Source organism: Crotalus tigris, unplaced genomic scaffold, assembly GCF_016545835.1.
Source record: "Crotalus tigris isolate CLP2741 ecotype Arizona unplaced genomic scaffold, ASM1654583v1 scf7180000024383.4638030, whole genome shotgun sequence".
Lineage (NCBI taxonomy): Eukaryota > Metazoa > Chordata > Lepidosauria > Squamata > Viperidae > Crotalus > Crotalus tigris.
The window spans coordinates 3,542,676-3,563,414 of record NW_024100553.1 but is presented as its reverse complement, the minus strand read 5'-3'; the positions used below and the strand labels follow the sequence as shown (position 1 = coordinate 3,563,414).

The window sequence follows — 20,739 nt, the reverse complement described above, 5'->3', positions numbered from 1 at the left end:
AAATGGGATGCGATTCACATAACAATTGTCTTGCTTAGCCACAGACATTGTGGTCATAAATCAAGGATGACCTATATCTATAAACATGAGGAAATGGAATCTTGCTTCTGGCCTGGCCCTGCTGTTATATGCATCATCAGTTCTATGGCCAAGTATCAATTAAGCACTTTGAATTTTGCAAGATGAAGGCTATGGCAGAGTAGTTTTATGTGCTTAAGCACAGGTGCACCTGATAATTATAGTTTTAGGGATCAGGTGAAGTTGGAATCTGTGATAAAATGAAAACTCTTATGTTTCGTTTACTGTATGTGCACGCAAAAGGGATGGCAGAATGTTCAACCCTACCCTATGTTTTGTGTGCACAAAAATGTATAATCTAACTTTTATGAACTTTTGCAGAGTTACAAGTAGAATTATCCAAAAACAGCTTTCATGTATTTATGATAATTGCTTCCAGACTGATTAATATTCTAGAACCATTCTGGAAACAAACCCTAATTACATTATGTAGTAGAAATTATAGTATGAATTTTCATTTAGGTTTTTAACCGTTTTTATTCTGTTCTCACTTCAAAAGAGGCACTAATTACCTTGATAGAACAGAACAGAACAACAGAGTTGGAAGGGACCTTGGTTGGACCTTCTAGTCCAACCCCCTGCTCAGAAATTAAGAAATCAAGAAATCAAATCACACAGCTTGTAACCTTTATATACTAATTAGCAAACCTGTATTCTAAGCAAAAGATGTCTATTGGCATGTTCCAATTTCTTTTGTCTGTTCTCTAGCTCTTTCGTCCGTTGCTGTTCTCTTTGCAGTTTGCGGATATAGTCCACAGAGGCTTTTAAAATAGTTCCCTTGTTCCAACGCATGTCTCTGTAAGAATAATCCAGATCATTATATCTATAAAGAAACACTAATCACAGCAGGTAGAAGCACCTAGTTAACCTTGGTTGGCCTGAGAAGCTAAACAGGGTCAGTTAGACTGTCTATGGAGATACTGAAACATCCAGGTCATGGTTGTCCCAAAGATGGTTTTCCAAAAGGCAATTGGACTTTCTTGGTTTTTTTCCCTTGAAAACCTTTTGCTTCTGAAGAACTGAAAAAAATTCTTGGTTGTGAAGCAAAAAGTTTTCAAAAATAAACAAAAAACAAAACAAGAAAGTCCAGTTGCCTTTTGGAGAAACACTTTTAGGATCAGCTAGACTGGAAAGTCAAAAAGCTATCAGGCTTTTTGCTCATGTAGAAGCAAATCTCCCTGAGTTCAGATGAGTTAAATTTATTAAGCAAGAGGTTCAAGGAAGAACACAATAATTCCAGCAAGTATCTACTTTGAAAGGAGGAACTGTATTTAGGTGAATTAGGACAGGAGGCCTCTTACTCTTTTTATTGCATTCTTTCAATGTAAAAGAAAGGAGGCTACACTGTTGATTGTTTTGGTAATGGATAGATGGCTTCTTAACTATCTGAGAATGGGCGTTGTCTTACCTGAACACCTTTTCTCAGCACGGAGATGGAGAATCCCCTAATGGGTTAGCTCTGTCTTCCTGCCCATTAGACCAAGTCAGCCATACTTGCCACGCCCCTCCTGGGCTAGGACACACCCAGTATTGATTTGGTCTTCAGCCCAAAAGGACGTGACAAGTTTGGCTCCCAGTTTAGCTGCAGTAGTAGAGTTTAATTCCAGGTGGATTCTACCTTTCTCTTGGCATCCATAGTCATCTCAACAGCACTGGGATCAGCGCTGTTTGAGGTTGTCTGTTGGAGGCTTAGGGGGTGATTTTCCCCAGGGCCCTGGTACTATTTGCTGAGGCTTCAGCTTCACCCGAGTGATCCTTTCCCTTTCAGCTGCTCAGCGCTGAGCTCAGCGCTGCAGGCCCCGATCTCTCCTCAGCTCCCCAGGGATGATACAAGAGGTTCTCTGTCTTGCTTCACGTCGGATTGTTCCGGACGCCAATTTGACTGCTGTGGGTGAGCCGTGGCTGCCGATCGGACACCCAGGGAGGGGGGGGTTTCGAGGCTGCACCCTTGCCTACCTCCCTGAGCTCCCCTCCGAGGGAAGGAAAGGCTCACGCGATTGCCACGGAGCCATTGTCAGCAGTTTTTTGCGCCTCTCCCCTCTGAAGGCAGCAAAGGCAACTTCTGCGAATTGATCAGTGCAGCCGCCATTTTGGCCACGCCTCGTTTGGTGGCCGGGAACGTCAGGCCTGCTAGTCCTTCGCTCTCATCATTGCGAAGCCAAACTTGTCATGTCCCTTTGGGCTGAAGACCAAGTCAAGACTGGATGTGTCCTAGCCCAGGAAGGGCATGGCAAGTTTGGCTGACTTGATCTAATGGGCAGGAAGACAGAGCTAACCCATTGGTGGATTCTCCATCTCCTGTGCTGGAGAACCACTTTGCACAAAAACATCCCAAAAGAGACCAATGGCAAGCCATCCCCACATTGGTGCCAAGAAGGCTGTCAAAAGTTGAGTATGTCTTGACGGCTCTTTAGTTTAAGGAAGAACTTTGGTGGTGAGGAGGCACCATACATAGCAATCCATACAATTGCTATGCAAAAACTACATTCTCCAAAAATATGGTTGCCAGAAAACAAAAATAGTTACAACAAAATAAATATTAACTTTAATACAGGAGGGAGTGGATGGTTCATTCACTAGTAATTGGTAGAATATACTTCTGGTTACACATGGAGCGCATCACTCTGCCTTGATGCATAGAGGTGTACTTGTGGTACAGAAGCCACACTTGGTCATGATGCTACAGCTGCTCTGCCAATTATAGGCAGGGTCTAATCAGATGGCCTTATAAATGCTTTAAAGATGAACTTCTTCAGACACTAAAGGATATAATGAATGATATATTACGGGGGGGGGGAAGATACCTTAAACTTGGAAAGAAGCTAATACTGCTGAAGGAAGGTCAAGATGTTAAGAAGATAAAGAACTATAGACCAATCTCACTATTAAACAATGACTATAAACTTTTTGCTGCAGTTTTGGCAGAAAGATTAAAGAAAGTTTTAGAGACTTATATTCATGAAGATTAATCTGGCTTTCTGTCAAAAAGACAGTTAAGGGACAATGTGAGAACTATTTTGAACATTATTGAATATTTACAATATCATAATGAGAAATAGGCAGTTTTAATATAGGCAGGGTCTACATTCAAAGGTATACTCTTCCCAGAAGTGAAGCAGCCCTGCCTTCTTCTCCTTCTCCTTCTCCTCCTCTCCCTCCCACTCTCCTCTTTCTCCTCCTCCTCCATTGTTACATGAACAGTTTAAAATGAGGTATTTCTGCTAAATAGAACACATATCCAATCATTTCTTAAAAGCAATGTACCTTCTTAGAGTAATTTATTATATACTTACGGATCATTTGACTTCGGTATCAGAGTACCAAGTTCTTTTATGCGATCATTAATATTGAATCGTCGTCTTCTTTCAACTTTTAAGAAAGCAGTATAAAATTAGGAATCAGTGACGGAAGAGAACATTTGAAAAAATAATAAACCACCTATATTATTAACTGATCGCTTATTTCAATTAAAGAAATATACTCTACAATAGATTTATCAACACAGCACAAATTGGACAGAATAACATCTCTAAGCCGCATCCACAGATTCCAAAAATCAAACTAGAAACACTTTAATTTTGTTTTAAATTATTATTTTTTCATTTCAAAATTGTCATAAGACAAAAGATTTTGGCATAAATATATAGCAAAAGTCCTTTAGAGAATAAATGCATCAAGAGCTCCTGATATTAAAAAAATATGACCTTTTAAAATAATTTACATCTATGTAGCTATATTTCTGTTATATTAAACATGGAGAAGCCAACAATATTAAAGACGTTTGCTTAAAAATTCAGATTAAGTATAGTATCCAGATGGTTTTACAATGAATATATTTTATTTACATCTATTTACATAGGCTTAACAATGCTCTACTCCCAGCTAACACATAAACTCTTTAATTAAATTTAATTAATTTATTCATAATCAATTCTTAATTTTGGAAGCACAGGAAGGCTTTGGTACAGTGGAATGATAAAGATACGATTAGATTAACTAGATTAAAATAGTTTCTTACTAGCCCTTTACTATTTATATTAAAGATGAAAAACAAACAAACAATCAGTGACTTTATTACCTTACTGGATGTTTTCAATGTCACTTTGGTTTTTTGATTCCAGCCAAAAATTATTTGGATTAAAATGTAAAGGAATCATATATACAGTAATTTTATAAGAATATAGTATTTTTATATTGCAGAAACTAAACAAATACTGTGGAAAATTATTAAATTCCTTACAAAATCTGCTCAGTGTCAGCGTATAAAATTAATGTTTTTTTAAAAAAAAGTAATAAAATAACAAATAAATATCTAATTCCATCTGCAGAAAGGTCAACTGGACATTTGGAGATATTTAAGTAATTATATTTTCCTTCCATTATTATGAGAATGGGTTAAGTGAGCTTTTAAAATCACAAAGATGCAGTCTGTTGGTTCTTGTCTATTGTTAATTGACCATTTAAAAAGAAAAAAGAAAGAAAGAAGGAACTTACTTAAATTGTGATTGTCTTTCTTTTGTCTCTCTTTGGCCAAAGCTCTTGCCTCTGATTCTGTGGGAAATACACATGATATGCATGTTAATGAAGTAGTCACTAAAAGGCAACACTTGCAAAGTAAACTTTGATATTTCTCTGCTGCATTCTACTTCATATATACTCTAACTTATGTACCTATACACCACCTATACTGCATCATAGCAAAGCCTTCTGGTATATTTCCATGGTCTAATATCATGGATGCTCAATCTGACCTATTGGAAATATAGGTTCAAGTTAAGAGATCCAGAACTGTCAAAGCCGGTAGGTAAAGATAATGAATGTGCAGCATGATATTGTCTCTGTCCTTTCTTTATAGTATGGCTATCTGTCGTTACAGGACCAATTTTAACATTCAGGGATATCCTTAGCAAGAAAACAGAATTTCTGAATGCAAAAGTGGGATTCAAACCCTCAGTCCATGAGGTGAAAAACAAACTAAACAAATCACAGCTTGTAGAAGACTATCATATGAGAAATAACATTCTAGGCTGTTTTTCTCTTCAGCAACTCAGAAGGAGTTTTTACTGGTGTTTTATGCTAGTATAATACTGTTGGTAATTGGATTTCACCAATAAATGTGATTTGTGAAATCTCCTCTTTTATGATGATTCCAAATATTATCTTTCCCATTAAGATAGCCACAGACGTAGAGATAAAATGCAGAGGTGGAACTTTTTAGATGGTTATCTATTTATCACAGAAAATCAGAGCTGCCATTGCTAGGATCTTTAGAGTAGTGAGAAAGAGCATGTAAATTGACTGGGGTCTCTTTCTCATGTGGATTGGGCATGCAGAAGTGTACTAATCCCTGGAATCTAGTGTAGCTGTAATGCTACCACCTTAAAGATTAGAAATGATGAATCAGAATAGAGCTGGAAGGGACCTTGGAGGTTTTCTAGTCCAACCCCCTGCTCAAGCAGGACACTTTATACCATTTCAGACAAGTGGCTGTCCAGTCTCTTCTTAAAGACCTCCAGTGATGGAGCACCCACGATTTCTGAAGGCAAGCTGTTCCATTGGTTAATTGTTCTCACTGCTAGAAAGTTTCTCCTTAATTCCAGGTTGCTTCTCTCCTTGATTAGTTTCCATCCATTGTTTCTTGTCTTGCCTTCTGGTGCTTCTTTGTGGCAGCCCCTCAAATACTGGAACACTGCTATTATGTCACTCCTAGTCCTTCTTTTCTCTAGACTAGCCATATCCAATTCCTGCAACTGTTCTTCATATGTTTTAATATATCCTTCATGCAGTAACATAATAAAGTAACATTTTCAGTTGAGGCAGCAGCTAACCTGAGGATAACGGGCTGCATTCAGTTAAGCCTCCATCTGCCAGAATATTTTCCATCAGTAGAACAGGAAAGGAAGAGATTCCTCCTTTTTCGTGTACCCCTGTGTACCCTGCACCCTCAAAATCTTCTCCAGAAGGTTGGGGAACGAGACGACCAAGTCCTGTTGCACAAGTATAAAAGTCATTTTGTGCAACGTTGGATTTTATCCATTAAAATATTAGGTTTGCTCCAAGGAAGCAGCATGCTATAATAAAGTAATACTTTTTTCTCCCTAACTACTAACATTAAATTTAAAAAAAGCTACACATATTAACCATTGGATGAAGATCAACCATGCAGTGAAACGTCTGTATTGGCTATTCCTAGATTATTTCCAAATACGATAATAAAGGCCTCTTTATTATAAAAGCATAATAATGAACAAATGCTGCATCTTTCTTAATGAAGCTGCATCAGACACAATGATGCTTTATCTTTGCTGGTTTGGTTTTTTCCCCCTCCTGTCCCATCCTTAAAAAAAGAAAGACAAATACTATACACTAACAAAAATCTTTTCTGCACTCATGACTTGCCCATCAATTCAAGGATGCTGTTTTAGGTCCATACAACGTGACTGGTACAAGGAACTTTCTCAGAAAACTTGATATTTCACATTTGAACACAGCATTGTTTATTTTCAGACTATGCTCTGTGAACCATAGTGTATATACGACAAATAACCCTTAAGCAAATGAATAGTGAAAAAAGACACCCGGTCATCAACTGAAGCTTCATTTTCTTTTTCGCTCTATATTTTCTATCACACGTTCTGTTCCATATAAAGTTGTTTTACACCAAATTGTCTACCAACCTCATTTCTGCCTATGCTAAATAACCCTTGTGCCTCAGCTACCACAGAGAAATTAACCTTCCTGGCGACTGAAGTTTTACTTCCTTTAGTTTTTAGGCTCAAGTAGGAATAGCAGTTGTGTGTTCCACAAGACTGCAATTCTCACTGGTAACCTCAGGTCATCCTGATCTCCCTTGTCTTCTCTCCCAGCTAGCCAAGCGCAGAGGAACTATGGAGACTTGCAAGAGAGGACCTGTTCTGTTGACAGCACCAATAGAAACCAGTGTCCTTGCTCTTCTGAGAGGGCAGAGAGTTTGCTAGCCTTGTTTAGGAAGCAAAGATCCCAGTTTCAATCTTAGTTGGTGGCGGGCAAAGGGTATATCCTATGGAAGGTGAGCCCAAGATTAATTGCAGCTCCTTTAAAGACACGAGACCTAAGAATCTTTCTGAATTGGATGTTGTTGAGTAAAATTGTTCTGAATTATTTGTGGACTCTGGGAATCTTGTCTTAAATAAGAATAGGAACTGTTGCTGAAAACAAAAGAAATCATTTGGGGAGCTGAAAAATATCTATTTAAAGACTAAAGATTAGCCCCTGTTTGTGAAAGCCTGCTTGCCTAATGAATTTTAATCGTCTCTGTTTTGTTTTTAAAATGTCCTTCCCTGTTCAGTTTGCTGTTTCCTTCTCCTCATTCCTCCCCCCCCTTTTTTTTTATTTACTTCCCAGGGCAGATGTCCCTTGCTTTTGCCCACTCTTCCTTATTCCTATTTCCTTGAGTTTTTGATGGAAGAAGGGAGGGGAATCTCTTTTTGTATGCATATTGGAAAATCAATGAATTTTATAAATGGAAAATTTTATAGCAATTAATTTTAATACATAGTTATGAATTCAGTTTTTTAGCATCCTGACCATATATTCTGAATCTTGCCAAATATATCAGTATAGAATTCATATATGTACAAACAAGTGTGACAATTTATTGGGGAAAGGGATTATATTGCATTGGGGAAAGGGATTATATTGCATTGAAATGAAGCTGGCAAGTCTAAATTGATTGTGGTGAAGCACAATTTTTTTTGCCTGTGTTTATCTCCCCATCTCACTCCCAGCCCCCATCTTTCTTTCAATAAATATAGCAGAAATTGTTGGGGTTTAATCCAACAGAATGTTTATATTTCCAGCATTAAATTGCATATGTTCCTGATATGGCGTATTTATTATATTTTTAAAAACAGAATTCATATTTACCTGTCAGTTCCCTTTTTATATTAGGAAGGTTAGCAGGACAGGAATTGCTTATGTTAATTCCTGGAGGAGGCAAACCTTGATTCCCATACAAGTCCACTAGATTGCCAGAGACAGGTAACTGGAAAGGATAAGAGATGAGATGTTATCTCCTGTGTTTCCTGCAAAAACCCTTGATAATTTTAAGTGCAAAGACCACCAACATTTCTGTATTGTTGCTTGCCTGTCTCCACCAGAAACAAAGGTTATATCTTGTTGCGGATGTCTGAGATATACTTCAGAGAATGTAACCAATATATAGGATCTTGCACTCAGACAAATCAGCCATTAACAGGCACACAGACATAAACATCTACATGCCATTCAAAACAGACAATCAAAAAGCCAAAAAGGAAACAGAAAGATCAAAACATCTCCCCACCAGCAATCAACACCATATGAGTAGAGATTCACACCAAGATTAATATTAGACCAACAATCAAAAAGCAAACACTACCCAATCAAGGAACTTCGAAACAACAGCCCAATCAAGAAACCACCACCAGTGGTTAGATTTAGATGCAAATCTAAAAAAAAATCAATGAAGTTTATCCTTTGTTAAATAAAGTTAAGACCATTTAGTAAAAGGTACCACAAATAGTTTTTAAGATAACACTATAGCGTTTGTGGTGAAAATCTGAATGCTCTACTAAAAAGATAAACCACAAGAATGAACAAACTAGTCCTGAAGATATGTGCGCTCTTATCGAGTCAAAGCAGATCAAACATGTATCATGTGTGACCTTTACATAAAGTTCCATTGCAATAATTTATAGTATCTAATTTATTACATCTTATAAAAATGAGATTTTCTGTGACTACTGTATCTCAATAGCAAATAAGCACAGTTACCACTGTTACAGACTGGGCCTTCTTTTTGCTTCTGTACAATGGCATCCTTACTAACTCTGTAGAACTATTCATGGGCTCCAAGAAGACATCTTCTTTTATTGGGGCCTAGTATCTGACTAGACCAAGAATTCTAAAGAATTAATACTAGGCACTAGTATTACCAGAGCAAAATTACTGTATTTCAATACGATATCTGCCAACATAATTCATGGATTTTGGTTATGGATTTCAAATGGATAAATGTACTACAATTGTGTCTCATTAATTTTTATATGTAGGGCATTCTTCCAAATTAACAGACAACCTATAGGATATGTCCTGGTGTAGACTTCAGTAAGAAACCTCAAACCAAGAAACTACACTGTAGCTGTCTAACAAGATGCTGTCTTCCAAAAATCATGACATGATTTAGGGAAATATCCAAGTACACTTTCTATGCTCTGTTCCTCTGAATTCTGGAGCAATGGTAACCAACCTGATTTGGACTTTGGATAACAGAGGAGTTGAATCATAGATTTTAATCAGAAATTTTTGATGAAGACAGAAACTTATTGTTTTAGCTCAGATAAATCAATGCACACACACCTACACACAATGTGTGCAATGATTCAACTAGGTATTTGATTGGAAAGAAATTGAATTGATAAGTTGGAGATGAATCTTCAAGTAAATTGAGATATCAAGCTGAATAAATTTGTTTCATATCCCAAGAAATTCAAAAGGACTTGGAGATAAAGTAGCTTCAAGCTCTTTCCTTCCAAATATGGACAACACAGCATAATCAGCTTTCTGATATGGACATGAATAATCAGCCGGTGACTTCTGCAAAGCTTGCCTTGCAGACCATGTGGAGGAGTGAAGCACTTTACTATTTTGGTCTCAGTGGGGAAAACTGTTTGTAGAGAAAAAAAAGACTCAGATTTATTGAGGTAGCTTTTTTTTCCCCCTTGTTGTCTTACTTTGTATTGAATGTATCTTTTTCAGTGCATGAATAATTCTGATAAAATGTGCTTGCTGATGGAACAATGCTGTATAGTGCAAATTATGTATATATTGAATTACAGTCACAGTATAAGACTTCTGAGAGTATTAAAAATTAGTCACAAATACCATGTAGTCTGTCATTCTTCTAAAAAGGCTTATGTTGGCCACCAGCTTTATCAACAAGTCTCCCAGCTCAAAAATCCAGTTCCAGATGAAGGTTGACATTTTGATTGTTTAAATAAAAGATGACTTTTTAAAAGGCTTTTGAAAGGTAGAATCAGATTATTTCTGTATTAATTCAGCACAATTTCATAGGCACGGACCCATAGAGACTGGTCTAATTTTCATCGTTGCCTTTAATAGGTGAATGTGAAATAATATTATAGAGAGACCCTCAAGTTAGCCACCTTATGTTCTGGGGAATTAGGGTATACTGGCTATTTTTATACATTTTATCAAAATATGAAGATACAGGAATATAGATACAATGTACTGCTTATTGTATTTTTCTCCAAACAAATCATGTTGATTTTGAATTTCAAATTTCCAATTTGAATCAAATCAAGTCTCAAGCTGCATCTTGGGTTCTATATCCCTAAAAATATTTATCCGTACATATTTATGTTCCTTTGTCAAATTATTGATGATAGATGGCATTAATAAGGAAGGTAATTTCTTTATATATTCTAGAGTAGAATGAAGAAAAAAAATCTAAATGGCCATTTGAAAAAAGGGAAAATTAAAATTTTGAACAGTCCAATAATGACCTTTGAAATAACAGAATCAATTAATAGTGCTAAGACAGATAAAGCACCAGGACCTGATGATTTATTGAATGGATTCTATAAAGCTTTTGAAGAGCAATTACTTCTCTTGATGAAGGTGTCAATTCTACAATGAGCCTAGCTGCAGCCATCTTTCTCTTCATTCTAGGTTGCCACATAGAATGGAGGGAGGGGGGCTTGCCCAAGTACTTCACTGGTCAAAATAATCTTCTGTCCCGTGGGAACCAAGGTCATCTATTACTCCCGTAATCAGGGACTGGGCTTGTATAAGAAAGCCCACCAAATGAATTTATTGGGGAACATAGTGATGGCATAGTTTTGTGGGTGGGACATTATACTTTGTAACTGGGAAATTTTTAGTGGGAATTTTCAGACTTGGTTTCACTTTTGATTGTGCCGATAATTTGTAACTAATAAACATGTTCCTTGAGGATTTTTCAAGCCTCAGAGTTCTGCTTTATTTGACTCTGTCTGTTGAAACCATGACAGAAGGATTTAATGAACTCTAGTCTACAAAGAAACTCTATGCCTACGTGTTGTACATACTACATGTCTTTGATGCCTAAAGAGGACTGGACTTCTGTGAAGAATTATAGACCAATTTTTCTTCTTAACAATGACTATAAATTGTTTACATCCATTTTAATTGAAAGACTTAAATTTTTTTTTACAAAATTACATACATAAAGACCAGTGTGATTTTCTACCCAGAAGACAATTAAAAAAAAATGTGAGAGTAATCTTGGATATAATTGAACATTTATAACAATGTACTGACAAATAGTTTCACTAATCTTCTTAGGTGCAGAAAAAACCTTTTGATAATTTGAGTTGGGACTTTATGTTTAAAAGTAGTCAAAAATATGGATTTTGGACTGCACTTTCTACATGGACTGAAGTTCATTTATACACTACAGAAAGAACAGATTATGGGGAATGGAGATTTGATAAAATCATGTGAAATCCAGAAAGGAACAAGACAGGAGAATCTTTTATCCCCTTTATTATTTATGATACAATGCTAATGGCAGAAAGTGAAGAGGAACTAAAGAGCCTCTTGATGCGGGTGAAGAAGGAGAGTGCAAAAGTTGGCTTGAAACTCAACATTAAGAAAACCAAAATCATGGCATCCGGCCCCCTCAATACCTGGCAAATAGATGGGGAAGAAATGGAGGTAGTGACAGATTTTATTTTTCTGGGCTCCAAGATCACCTCAGATGGGGACTGCAGCCAAGAAATTAAAAGACGCTTGCTCCTGGGGAGGAAAGCTATGGCAAATCTAGACAGCATACTAAAAAGCAGAGACATCACCCTGCCCACAAAAGTGCGTATAGTCCAGGCCATGGTTTTCCCAGTTGCAATGTATGGCTGTGAAAGTTGGACCATAAGAAAGGCTGAGCGCCAAAGAATGGAGGCCTTTTGACTATGGTGCTGGAGAAGACTCCTGCGAGTCCCTTGGACTGCAAGGCGTTCAAACCGGTCAGTCCTAGAAGAGATCAACCCCGACTGCTCTTTAGAAGGCCAGATCCTGAAGTTGAAACTCAAATACTTTGGCCACCTAATGAGAAGGAAGGACTCACTGGAGAAGGGCCTAATGCTGGGAAAGATTGAGGGCCATAGAAGGGGACGACAGAGAATGAGATGGCTGGATGGAGTCACTGAAGCAGTAGGTGTGAACTTAAATGGACTCCAGAAGATGGTAGAGGACAGGAAGACCTGGAGGAACATTGTCCATGGGGTCGCGATGGGTCGGACACGACTTCGCAATTAACAACAACATTATTTATCATGGTGCTGGAACTGTTAGACAAGATGACAGAGTAAAAGGATCACAAATTAAAGCACATAAGTATAAGTGCTTTTGCTGATGAGTTGGTTTTGATTTTGCAAGATACACAAGAGCAGACTTGTCAAACTTGCAATGTCAGGTGATGTTGCGTGAAGTATTGGAGCTTTTTTCCCATTGCCAACAATGGGGTGGGCGCGGTTCCCTGGTGACGGGTCCGGCCCATAGGCCAGCAGTTTGACACCCCTATGCTAGAGAATATTGAGTATGTTATGAAGAAGATTAAAATATTTGGAGAAAATGGTGGATTTAAAAATAAATAAATAAAAGATGACAATACTAAGAATATGAATGAGGAAAAGAAGAAGAAATTGAAATTTAAAAAAGGATTTAAAGCTAAAATATTTGGGGCTGAGTCTCACTAATGAAAATTCTAAGTTATATAAAAATAATCATGTTAAAATATGAAAGGAGATAAAGTTGGACATATAAATGGAAAAACTAGTTTTGTCATTAATCAGAAGAATTTCAGTAATTAAGACGAATGTACTGTGCAGAATGTTATTCTTTTCCAGATTATACTGATATTGAATAAAGATTTTTCTTTTAAACAGTGGCAGAAAGATATATCCAAATTTATTTGGCAAAAAGAAAAAAAAGAATTAAATATAAGTTCCTACAAGTGTTAGAAATGCAAAAAAATCCAGGTACATTCTAAATTACGTGGTGGTCTTGTAAGCATGCAAATGTATATTGGAAAAATATAAAATTAACAATGCAGAAAATACTAAAAGTACAAATATTAATGAAACCTGAAGCTTTTCTTCTAGGTATTATAGATAAATCAAGTGAAAAACAATTTGGGAAGTTATTTCTTAACATGGTGATTGCTGCGAGGATTGGATATGCTAAGCGTTGAAGGGAAAAGGGGATGCCTACCGTAGAAGAATTTTAAAATCGACTGAATTAACAGAGATGGCAAAATTAATTGCTTTGATTAGAGAAAATGGATTAGAAAATTTACAAGAGACTGGAATCCATTTGTGGTTTTCTATGTGTTAAATACAATGACAGATGGTTAACAGAGGAATTTGAAGATTAGTTTTAACTTTTTGATAACTTGTAGATTGTCATGTTTTATATAGAGACATATATAAATACACCAGCAGCTCCCGACCTTTTCTATACCCCACATCCCTAGAACGCTTCTAATATATTCTCGCACCCCTTACAAAAGTTCTAAATAATGGACCCCCTGGAATATTGTCTTGCACCCCCAGGGAGTGCTAGCACTCCTGGTTGGGAACCTCTGACATACACAAACACACACAAACACACACAAATAGATATGTGTATGTGTGGGTGTGTGTATACACTGTATATGTATATGCATACATATGTATATGTAACAATATTAAAAACAAAAGAGTGATTCCTGGGTGTATTCATATCAAATAGCTAAAAAGCATGAGCACCAGGAAATTTACAAAACTATAAAAGTTTTAATTTGATAAAACTCCAAGCTTTCGTTGGCGACTGCCAACATCGTCAGGGTACGTTCTAGTCGATGGGGAAGTTCATTTATAGGTGAGATGCCATTTGCGCCCGACTCTTAGATCTCGTCACGGGTCCTAGCTGACCAATCTGCATTTTGGTTGTAGCTTCCGTGTCACTAACTGCATGTTCCTTACTTTTCTTCCTGTGTGTGTGTTACTGCCCATTCCCCCCTCCTCGTACGACCGTAAGCCAGGGAGATTCTTCACCTTCCTTTTTTGATTGATTGTAAACTCCACATCCCTAAACTGTTTTCTCTTCTCACACCCGTCCCTGGGGCACTTCACCTCAGTAAGCTTACTTTGTTTTATCGAATTAAAACTTTTATAGTTTTGTAAATTTCCTGGTGCTCATGCTTTTTAACTATTTGATATGTATATGTATATGTAAACAAATGTTAGGTTGATTCAATTATTAGATAAATAGATTTCCACAAGAGGGATGGTTGTTTATGTAATATAGCATTTTTGTTAAATATAGATGAAAAAGTTTATAACTATTGAAGACCCATTAGGTAAGAGAAGGGAAATATATTAAATTTTTGATGTATCTATTGGCATTCAGCTGAGGTGGATTTTTTTCTTATGTGTAATGTTAAATGTATTTGATATGGGAGGGGCTGTACACATGAGTTTTTTTGTTGTTATTAGGGTTGGATATTTGTTAGTCTTTTTTTCTTTTTCTTCCTTTTCTTTGTCTTGTATTTTATCTTTGGTGATAAAAGAATAAATAGACACGTTTTAATGAAAAAATGGTACTAAGTTATACAAGAGTGAGAACTAAAAAGACATAACAGAAAACAAAATACCGTATTTGCAATTTGTAGAGCAGGATCCATCAATCCAAAGATTTCTTCATTATAACTTGATTCCAAACTGATTATGTCGTCAATTACATCATCCATCTGTAACAAAAGATAAGGAGTATCAGAAATCTGAATTAAGGCAAAATATGTTCATATGCATCAAACACTCAGAAAGGAAAGACCTCCTGGATATACAGATAGTCCTCAACTTAAACCATTCATTTAGAGACCATTCAATTACAATGGACTTGAAAAAAGTGACTATGACCATTTTTCACACTCACGACCATTGCACCATCCCCATAGTCATGTGATCAAACTTCAGGCCCTTGGCAATTGCATGTATTTATGACAGTGACAATGTCCCTGGGCCATGTAATCACCTTTTGCGACCACTTAACAAGCACAGTCAATGGGAAGCCAGATTTTACCTTAACAACTGTGGTGATTCATTTAAAATTGTGGCAAGAAAAGGAACAAAAGTCACTTAAGAACTGGCTTGCTTAGCAACAGATATTTTGGTCTCCATTGTAATAATCAGTTGAGGAATACTGTTATGAGGTATACCTCTACTGATTCCCAGCTATTAATCATATTATTTCTAATATTGTTATATTGTTTCTGTTCTGTTTCTAAAATATTTTTAGCTATCCAGAGTCCTGTATTTGAGTTGGGCAATTATATAAGTTCAATAAATAAAAATATCCCAATTCATTTATTTAGGAGCTGGGGAACCGATCCTCTAAACCTTCTTTGATCACTCCCATTTTTTTACTCTTAAAAAAGCTATTTCCTATTTCAGGATTACATAAGCCCTATTGTAAACTGGTTGAATTAAGACTGGCTACAGACCTGTTGTGCCTCATAATATGTTAAGGGAAGATCAGTGAAAAAAGAAGCTTCAGCTTCAAAAATATATTTGCTGTTTTATACCTGGGTTTTGTTTCCTTGCTTCCTCACCTGTATGGCTGATTTGAGTATGTGTAACTAGTTAACAAAATTCATTTTGAAGAAGTTTAATTTAAATTTAATTTAATTTAAATTTTAAACAAAACTTGATCAGCAGTGTCCTAAAAGGGCAGCAGCTTCCCAGTTTAAACACTATTGAAATGACTGATTCTCACAAGATTTGGATGTTTTTTTTTAAAAAATTGTTTGTTTAATTAGGGAGATGCCTGAGACCTAGAAATGTTTTTGACTGTGATCTAGCCATTCTGCATTTCTTCTGTCAACTATCCCATCACCTTGTAGGTTTACAGTTATATTTAAGTTGTGAGTGCTGTTTCACTGGAGGCTTTTAAGAAGAGACTGAACAGCCATTTGTCTGAAATGGTGCAGGGTGTCCTGCTCAACCAGGTGGTTGGACTAGAAGGCCTCCAAGGTCCTTTCCAACTCTGTTATTCTAAGTAATATGAACCCAGTAGGAACCTAGTGAAATCCCCCAAAGTAATGCATTATAGTGTAAGACAGCTTGAAAGATATTATAAATATTTCCTATCCCTGGTGCTGGCAATTGCTCATATCTTGAAAGCTGATAAACAAGGAATTAGTTCAAATATGACATGATTGTATGCCTTTGTTATACAAAACTTCTTAAATAACTTCAGATACATTTTCTCAGAGAACATTTTTAATGTTTAATATTTAGAGTTTTCACTATACTCTTCCCAGAAATACCAATCCCAAAATTCCCTACATTGCAAACTATAACAGCTAGATTGTAGTATGTATAGAAACTCTTATTTTCTTATTGAGTAGTCTGAAGATTTTGTTGCTCGAAAGGAATTATATTAGGGATTTGAATAATTTGGCATTCCTGTAAAGCCAATTATTTTTGGCTATTTAAAAAATGCATTTGCGTATTTTATTGACAGAACACAAATGTATTTAACAATTAGAACAGATCTCCGTGCATAAGTAATCCAATCATATCAAAGACCATTGAGTTACTGGAATTTATTTCCTACTGAAATACTACAAAATTCAAGCCACAGTCAAAATTCTACCACTGTTTGTAATTTCTAACTGTTCTGAATTTTATCGCTATTTCATGCACAATATTTGTTAACTGGATGAAAGCATAACCAGATATGCTATATGAAATGCCTGGCGGATCCACTACCATTTTCATCAGGAACATATCTGTAGGATACATGTATTTCCAAATGTATAATTATTAGAATGTTTTCTAACTGTATTTTAAATACCTTAGCAAAATGAATAATATGAAATAGGCTTGGAGATCTTAAGAAATCACATGAAGATTCTATCAGTCAATATGCAAGCATACATACCTGCATACATGACACTCGAGAATGTGTATTCAGAGACTGGCATTCATTTTCGGCTCTGTTGCTTTGTTCTTCAAACTTATAAAAGCCCTGCAACCATGAAAAAAGAGAACAAACATAAAAACAAAAAGATCAGAATGGGATACAGTGTAACATCAGGATAATATAGCACCAGGATAAATAAAATATTATTTAACTAATATTTAAATAACGAAAAGGTCCTTAGAACAGAAAGTTAATCCTGTCACAATCAAATAATTTAATCAGATTTTAATAATCTGATTAAAATCCTAGAAAGATCCATGCAAACTAGCCTTTTTGGTCCCACAGTGGTCAACCAGATGATTCTGGAAGATTATTTATTAGTCTGTGAAACCAAATAGTCCTTATAACTTGTTCCCCAATAGTTTTCACTAGTATGGAGTTCTATACCCCGACAGAACTGTTGTCCATTCACAGATTAATCCCTATTAAATCCAACTACATTAGCAGCCAAGGGCACATCCTGTAGTGAAGAATTATGCACATTCATAATTCAAAAGTCACATCATGTTTATTTGTTCCTACAGCACAGAATCTCCTGCTAATGGGTATTTTTTTTAATTTTTAATGCACACTGATGCTTCAATTCTCCTTACACAAACAGTTGTTCAAAAATTCTTCTGATGGAGGTAGGTCATTTGAGATAGCAGGGAACGTCTTGGGGTTAGTTTGACTATACATAAATGGGTATTCTTTGACTGGCAAAGACAGCTATTTTGAAGATATCAATGTTGCCTGAGCTGCAAAGGTTCGCCTACCTGTGCTAAATGGCTTTCACGACTGGAAATTTATCTAAGTTGGTCCCTTTATTGTTTACTGAAAGTTTCATTGATAATAATTTTAGAACAGGGGTCCCCAACCGCCTGGGCCACAACCCACTACTGGGCCTTGAGCCTTTTGGAACCAGGTGAGCATGCATGAATCCCCACTTGTGCAAGCAGCGGGTAAGTGTGTGTGCATGAGCTCCATTTGCATGAGCGGCAGGCACATGCACCTGCTACTCACACAGAACCATGCCCTCCCCCCTGCCACCAGTCTGCAAAGCTGGAAAGATTGGGGAACCCTGTTTTAGAATACATTTTACAGCTAAATTAAGAAATAAAATAATTGCTGGAATTTTGTTTTATACTGTATCTAACAACAGCCCCAAGGCTTCTGTACATGCAGAGATGGAAGGACACACATATATCCACAATAGAAGAATGGCAGCTGAAGTTAATGGAATTGGCAGACATGGCTTCGATTAAAGAAAAGACCATGTCTAGTTTTGTTTCTACTTGGAAGCTAATTTTTTTTTTTTATTGAAACTGGAAAAAATTAAGAGATTTTAATTTTAGGCTTTGATGATTAGATATGTTTATGATTATAGAACTATTGTTTTTATGATATATTCTAGTTCAAAGGGTCATTAATTTACGTTTTTATCTGTATCAAAAAAGTCAAAAGTTTCATTTTTATAGCTTTTTTCTGTTGTTGTTGCTTGCATTCCCTATTTTTTCTGTTATCTCTTTTGCTCTTTTTAATTCCTTTTCTTTGCTTTTTTGTATTTCATAGTTTTTAAAACTTTAATAAAGCTTCAAAATCTAAAAGAAATGAGTGTGTGCAAGTCTCTCTCTCTCTCTCTCTCTCTCTCTCTGTGTGTGTGTATGTGTGTGTGCGTGTGTGTGTGTGAACAACAGAAAGAGAGAGAGAAAATATCAATTTGGTGGGATGGCTAAGGTGCTGGACTAGAACCAGTGAGATCATATACTGATGGAAAATATTTTCAATTTCATATAGATTGGAATCACCTGTGGGTCTCTGCATGCAGTTAAATAAGAATTTTCAGAAATCACAAAGGGTATGGATCATAAGGATGGAGGAAAGTGTGCTTAACAGTTAACTGGTTGTGGTCAACAAGCAATGAAAAATTCAACTAAAATCAAGTTAGTGTGCAAGAGTTCTGAAAAGTTAAATTCCATGAAAAGATTTATGTGGGAACCTGCAAAATAGCCAATAGTCTAGTATAATTCTTGATTTGCATATATATAAGTAAAATCTAGAAGTATCTATATTTCAAATAGGGAGAGAATTCTTATAGTTGCTCTTACGAAGTAGTTCATGCTTTTCATTTAGACATATTAATATTTATAATTTCTATTTCTTTCTCTTTAAAGAAGTTGGATGAGCATCCCAGAGATCTATTCCCAACTAAATATAGAGGACGATGAAGACTGTGAGACCAATCAAGCATTTTCACTACCTGAAGGAAAACAGACTGCACAAGAAACATAGCTTTTAAAGCATCAAAAGCCAAAGACAAGATTTGCTCTTACCTCTTTTTCACAGTTGGAGTTCAATGTAAGCATGGCCATAGGGCTGTTGGGTGCACTGCTTCCAGTGCCCGGTGGCATAACGTGGTCAACGGGCTGATTTGGGCAAGGTAAGCTTAATGCCTGATTGTTGTGCTTGTTTGCTAACGTAGTTGAGAGGTATTGTTTGACCTGTTGCCGTTGAGCTTGTTGGATGTGATACTTGGTGGGGTTTTCCAAGTGAGTCTGCACCTGTGGACACAGAAGGAAAAGATGCAGCTTCTCATCAGTGTTTGGGAATCAGAACTGCTGTGAATATTGTGTCCATAGAGATTTATCCACCAGTTTTCTACATGAAAACAAAGCTATGTGTGAAAGGAAAAGATGTATATTAATGTAAATGTGTTGTTTAAACAACAGGAATTATAAATATATATATATATATATATATATATATATATATATATATATATATATATATATTATAATTCCTGTTGTTTAAACAACACATATATATAACAAACAGAACCCTGAAGATCAATACTTTAAAAATATCCATAATTTATAAAATTGAAATAATAAGCAAATAACCAAAATAGGTATAAAATATAAATTTTCTCAATAAAATCTGTTGATACACATACACTTAATAAAATGCATGCAAATAATTGATGCATTTTAAATCTGTTGGACTTGAACAGCTACAAGAAAAGTGAATAAATAAATAAAAATAGAGAATGATATACAGAAGTCTTCTTTAAATGTCTTTGCTACTGTTACAAAAAAAGAGAGAAAGCACTCTGAAAAACCCAAAAATGTATACCATTGTACGTACAATGCTTAAGCGTTTACTTTATGTATTTCATCATTTTGAAATAGATTTTATTTGACTCAATTGCTTTTGTTGCATCCAACTATTTTATGAAAAAACTGTGATGCTACACTAAAAACAGTGTTTCTCTACAAATATTCATACTGCAACCACATTTATTATATTTATTAAGAAAAAAATTCCTTGTAATCTTCTCTAAATTCATTGTACCATAAATATACGAAAACGCATGCATGCATATAGCTTCAGTCCCACTGAAATAAATAGATTTAGGTATAAGTGAGACAGTGCTTGAAGCTCACAGGGAAAAAAAGAAAGAAAGAAGGAAAGAAAGAAAGAAAGAAAGAAAGAAAGAAAGAAAGAAAGAAAGAAAGAAAGAAAGAAAGAAAGAGGAAGGAAGGAAGGAAGGAAGGAAGGAAGGAAGGAAGGAAGAAAGAAAGAAAGAAAGAAAGAAAGAAAGAAAGAAAGAAAGAAAGAAAGAAAGAAAGAAAGAAAGAA

General features: G+C 35.9%; 1 protein-coding gene across 5 annotated transcripts in view; it reads right to left on the bottom strand.

The window, feature by feature from the left end:
* The window catches only part of MITF (melanocyte inducing transcription factor), a 161,178-nt gene that overhangs the window by 2,954 nt on the left and 137,485 nt on the right, over nucleotides 1–20,739 (bottom strand). For 4 of the 5 annotated variants that reach the window (XM_039328759.1, XM_039328760.1, XM_039328763.1 and 1 more), the window contains exons 3-10: nucleotides 19,434–19,661; nucleotides 17,080–17,166; nucleotides 14,789–14,884; nucleotides 7,984–8,101; nucleotides 5,907–6,065; nucleotides 4,573–4,629; nucleotides 3,372–3,447; nucleotides 727–874 (exon numbers count right to left, since the gene is read on the bottom strand). In XM_039328759.1, the coding sequence (XP_039184693.1) occupies nucleotides 727–874; nucleotides 3,372–3,447; nucleotides 4,573–4,629; nucleotides 5,907–6,065; nucleotides 7,984–8,101; nucleotides 14,789–14,884; nucleotides 17,080–17,166; nucleotides 19,434–19,661 (969 nt within the window). The remainder of the gene's footprint in view (nucleotides 1–726; nucleotides 875–3,371; nucleotides 3,448–4,572; nucleotides 4,630–5,906; nucleotides 6,066–7,983; nucleotides 8,102–14,788; nucleotides 14,885–17,079; nucleotides 17,167–19,433; nucleotides 19,662–20,739) is intronic. The other variant, XM_039328761.1, reaches the window with a different exon arrangement.